This window comes from Vigna umbellata, chromosome 5, assembly GCF_029865625.1.
Source record: "Vigna umbellata cultivar VRB3 chromosome 5, Vumbellata_1.0, whole genome shotgun sequence".
Lineage (NCBI taxonomy): Eukaryota > Viridiplantae > Streptophyta > Magnoliopsida > Fabales > Fabaceae > Vigna > Vigna umbellata.
Window position 1 is genome coordinate 28,734,672 of NC_142169.1, and position 5,061 is coordinate 28,739,732.

Consider the following 5,061-nt stretch of genomic DNA (forward strand, 5'->3'; position numbering starts at 1 on the left):
TCAATTTTAAAAGGTGAAATTGTGCACCTTCACACGTTTTTAAGTATTTGTAATCCATTACGTAATGTTGTAATCATTAGGAAGGTGGACAACTTCATTGTGTAATCGATTACATATTTATTGTAATTACCAATGCATGTAATTCGAATTACGGATAATGATACTTTGATAACATTTTAACATCATCTACGTGTCATTCTGTGATTAGTCCAAAATTACTCCACAATCAATAATAGTAATCATAAACACCAACATAGACCAATCACAAAATGACACATAGATGATGTTAAAATGTTGTCAAAAAATGTTGTCAAAGTATCATTATCCTTCGAATTACAGACCATTGTAATCGATTAGAACAATACAGTAATTGATTACCAATGGTAAAAGACTATATGAGAGTTTATGTAGTTGTTGTTAATGTGATTTATGATGTGTGGTTTGTACCCTGATACATTATAAGGTATATAAGTGTATAATTAAGTTATAATTGATTATGATTTAAGTTTTAAATAAACAAAGAGAACAAAATAAAACCAATGGAAGTGAAGAAATTCATCAACTAAAATAAAAGGTGCTTTAATAACTCATAAAAGTTAGCACAAATACCTAATCATAAAATTAAGACACAATACAATTAAATTTAAGAAGGCCTTTGTGGCCCAAAGTGATGACATAAATAAACCATGTATTCTTCAATATGTACAACTTTAGCATCAATATTGTCAAATTTGTCCCTAACAAATGTTTGAAAATCACATATCTCATTCATTATTCCTGTTAGCATAACAGAAGAAGTATCTTGTCGAGGTGGAGATGCAATTATTATAAATTGGTCGATGATCATTTCGTTTCAGAACACATTGTCCATTATTTGCATTTTTAACAAAATCAAATGAATAGATAACTTCAGTACCAATTGTAGAAGATCTTTTAACCGGTACATAAGACTCATAATTAAGAAGAACTTCAAAGTACTCCTTAAATATAATAATGAGTTGGCATATGAGCATTGTCCCATAACACCTTTTTAATTCAATGTCCAATAAAATGAGTTTGAAGTAAAATTGTCCATATTAAAATTATTTTTTGTTTGTGCAAGATTAATTATACAAAAAAACCAAAATACAATAAATAAATAAATAAATAAATAAATATATATATATATATATATATATATATATATATATATATATATATATATATATATATATATAATTATTATAATGTAAACCTTTATCATCCAACAAGTATTCTATCCATAATGTTTACATTATCCTAACATATAGAGTAATCAATTTTTTCTTGAAGAGATATATGTTTGTTAAAGAATAAAATAATAATGGATTATTGTAATTCTAACTTTTTTTTTACTTCAGTGTCAATTATTCCATCATCATAAATACGGTCAAAAATTTGGAACTCAAGACCCTTCTGTTACCAAAGTTATTATCATTTGAACTACCACCTCTCATTGCTTATATTACCAACTTTATAATATTTAACTTTATTCTTCCCGTTTCATCCATAAAATATTACTACTAAAAATAACAATAATAATAAGACTATCATTTATTATTTATTTCATATAAATATTTTGTATGGGTTTTACATTTAGTATAAATGAAAAAATTAAATGATATTTAAGAAAAAATTACAAATATTATATTTTAAATTTTTACATTAAAGGTAGTATCATATTTTTTTCTAAAAACAACTTATATCTCATTCATAATAAATATGTAAAAACTAAGTTATATCACTGAAAAAATAGTATTTAAGGAGGATTATTTACTAGAAGTTAATATAACTCTAAGAATAGATTCAATTAATTGATTTTTTTTTTAATTTTAGTTAACTTTCAAAGGTCATTTCAATATATGAGACAATATCACTTTTGAATAATAACCACATTTTACAGGAGAAAATTCAATTCCTACCATTTTCCTTTTGAAAAAAATTAATAATTTATGGGATCTTCGTAAACATTTTCATGAAACTAAAAGGGAAATGAAATATTTTCTTATTAGTTAAAACTAATTTATGAACGAGTTAAAGAATTTTTCTTCTGAAAAAAATTAATACGAAAGCGTTTTTAATTAGTTTATGTATAAAAAAGAGTTTCACCTATATTTTTATTTCTTTCTTTCTTAAAGTATTGTTTTAAAAATTAGTAAAAATATCTTTTAAGTTGCTAACCTGCAAGTGACAATTATGCAAGTGACATTAATTGTAACTTACATATATACATGCTCTGCAGTATATGATTGAATTATATTCAGGTTCATGTCCATAATCTTTTTACACCAATAAAAAGATATATCGCATTAACATTTATGATTAATAAGCTTTTAATCACTTTTATTATATCCAAGCAATCCTATTTATTTGCAGCTAATTTTTCATATTAAAATAAGATAAAAAATAATGATTTGTGACCAGCAACTTCGTCACTCTAAACTACGTGGTGAGGTAAGTATGATAGATAAAGTGGTACCCATAGAAGTAAGTAGGTATAGTAGGTGATAATAAGACTTTATGCAAGTCAATTAATTTCTTGAAACTACACCACAAGTTAAATTACGCATGCCCTGATTAGGTTTTCCAGGAGTCATAACTCCAACCAGACATGTCTGCACAGATCCTAATGTGTCATTCAGACAAAGGTTATCATCTTCTACGTAACAACACTAATACTAATGTTCGTACTTTTGGAACATGAATTATGGATAAATTAATAGCTAATAAGGTACAGCAGACCACTGGCAGAAAGGCACTGAAACAGTGTTATAATCCTCCACGCTGAAAGAGCAAAAGCCCTCAATGTTACTCTTTCCCTTGTTGGAACCCCTCAGACCCTCTGAAGTGCTTTCTACCGTTTCTACTCCAGATATTTCTGGATAACCACCCAATCTTTGCTTCCCAAAACCTTGCTCTTTACTTAGCAGTGCCTTTAACTTCATAACCTGAACCAACCAAATGCATATTCATGTTCACAGGCAAAAGCAGACCATTATGTCATGTTATTTGCACGCATTTTTTGATACTTTTGCTGAACAAGATACACTTCTTTTGTCTGAAAAACATTGCATGACGTAAAATAGTAATGCAGTTAACATATAACATATACAGTTTCATATTTCTATCACTCCGGGTGTCTTTCATGGCACAAACCCTAATCTTAGAGATGAAAACCAAGGCAGGAGATAGATAGCCACTATATTCAAACTTGAAATGAAGAGAGATGTTTGAATGTATGATATATGGTTTGCAGTTACATGAAGACACACAGGGATACGTGTAAAAGCAACTAAACATTTTATAATGCGTGTGGGAGTGTGTGAAAGCGAAGTTGGAAGGTACCTCTTCTTGAAGCTTCTGCTTTTCGTTGGAGATGACATCATATTGGTGCTTGAGAGCATCGTATAAGTGCTCAAGCTGCTTGGTTTTCCACCTCGTACGTCTATTTTGGAACCAAACAGCGATTTGGCGAGGCTGAAGACCTAGCTCCCTCGAAAGTTTCATCTTCTTTTCAGGGTCTAACTTTGTTTCCTCCTGGAAGCTCCTCTCCAATATTTCTAACTGGTTGCTTGTTAACCGCTTCTTCTTCTCTTTGCTTCCGTTGTGCATTGACGGAATAGAACCTTCTCCTGTCTCCAACAATGTCGCTTGTTGCACTTCCACTCCTGAACATGTGCAACAAAAGGGTTACGTTGGAAAAGCAGCAAGGTGTTTGAAGATCTGGTGGTAATAACCATTTACACTTCTTAGTATTACAAAGTCCTGTCTCTAATACATGAACGAAAGCATTTTAGCTAGGGTTATAACATGTTTTACGATAAAAATAACATAAATATTGTATCTTTGAAAATATAAGTATAACATAAACATTTAGGCTGTCGGATTGATCTTTTAGAGGTTGTCCTGGCTGAATATACCAACTTAACTAGTGCAGCTTTCAAATATATGCTTTTGCCAATGTTTCCTATGCTAAGTGTCTTCAGAAAAGCAAGAAAATGGGACAATTACTTGGGATTCAAGTTACTAATACAAAACTCAGAAATATTGAAATGGGGTGGTTGCAAAATATGGGCTGATTCTTGGAAGCTATTCCCTTGAGTGACAGACATATATAGAAGCTAACTGCATTTGAAAATCGTAAAGCAAAGGAAGTAGAAAGAAATGCAAGTTGAGATTTTGTTGATGTTTAACCTGGATAAGGGTTGTTGTTGTAGTTGTAGAAGAAGCTTAAGGTGTCTGGGTGAGGAAGAAATGGTTTTGTGGTGTAATGCCAATCCATATCTTTTTTACAGCTTTAGGGCTAGATCTCTCTTTCCATTCAATTCCATCTGCCAAACGATCTCTTATATATGGGTTGATGGGTTCACTGTATATGAGGATTGACTTGGACCACGTAGGCCGATAGAAAAAGGTGTGTAGCAAGTTTAGCTAAGGCAGTGAGGTGTGGAGCGATCGTTCTGACTTTTGTTATTATGAGAGGCAAAAGGCTGTTTATTCCTTTCTCTTTTTGGGTGCCAACTAATTAATCTTTAATTTTTCAATGCTTCTAGCTAATAAATGTCATTATGAAAATAACATCCGGAGCATTTATTTCATCACTTACTCCTTCTAAATCAAAGTTAATTAACTTTAATATAGAGTTGTAGCTATCCGGGGCTATAGAGAGTGGTACGCGCACCCAAGGAAGGTTAATTAGAGTGATATTTGTTAATTGTAAGTGTGAGGTTGTTCTTCCTTCCTTTTGAGAGCACAGTGTCTTGTGTTAAGGTGGAAAATGAAGGAAGGGACTACGCTTGTCAGGAAAAGGTGTGAAAAGGGGGAACCGTGTGTTGAGTTGGCCACTGAGTAGCCTTCATGATACCGTTTCAAAAAAATATCACTTTTATACCATTTCTTTTACAATAACTCTTCTAAGTTTGAACGTGATAACATACATCATGTGATGTAATATATAAGTCCAAATATAATACTAAAATTATTTATAAAAGCACGTGATTACTTAAAATCTTAATATTAAGTTTTGTTTTTGTTTGTAATGAC

At 30.8% G+C, this 5,061-nt stretch overlaps 1 protein-coding gene across 1 annotated transcript; it reads right to left on the minus strand.

Annotated features, from left to right (window-relative positions):
* Window positions 1-2,741: 2,741 nt before the first annotated feature.
* Window positions 2,742-4,303, minus strand: LOC148198059 (putative homeobox-leucine zipper protein ATHB-51). The gene is made up of 3 exons (XM_088114923.1): window positions 4,213-4,303; window positions 3,364-3,686; window positions 2,742-2,966 (listed from the first exon to the last, which is right to left on the minus strand). Exons 1-3 carry the CDS (start codon window positions 4,298-4,300, stop codon window positions 2,742-2,744), a joined length of 636 nt encoding a protein of 211 aa, XP_087971049.1. The 5' UTR covers window positions 4,301-4,303.
* Between the last annotated feature and the right edge of the window lie 758 nt (window positions 4,304-5,061).

Excerpts from the sequence above, each read along its gene's own strand:
- LOC148198059 (XM_088114923.1), bottom strand. The coding sequence starts at position 4,300 with ATGGATTGGCATTACACCACAAAACCATTTCTTCCTCACCCAGACACC. Across the intron at positions 3,687-4,212 it reads CAACAACAACCCTTATCCAG|GAGTGGAAGTGCAACAAGCG; the intron begins GTTAAACATCAA and ends GCACATGTTCAG. Across the intron at positions 2,967-3,363 it reads AGCAGAAGCTTCAAGAAGAG|GTTATGAAGTTAAAGGCACT; the intron begins GTACCTTCCAAC and ends TGGTTGGTTCAG.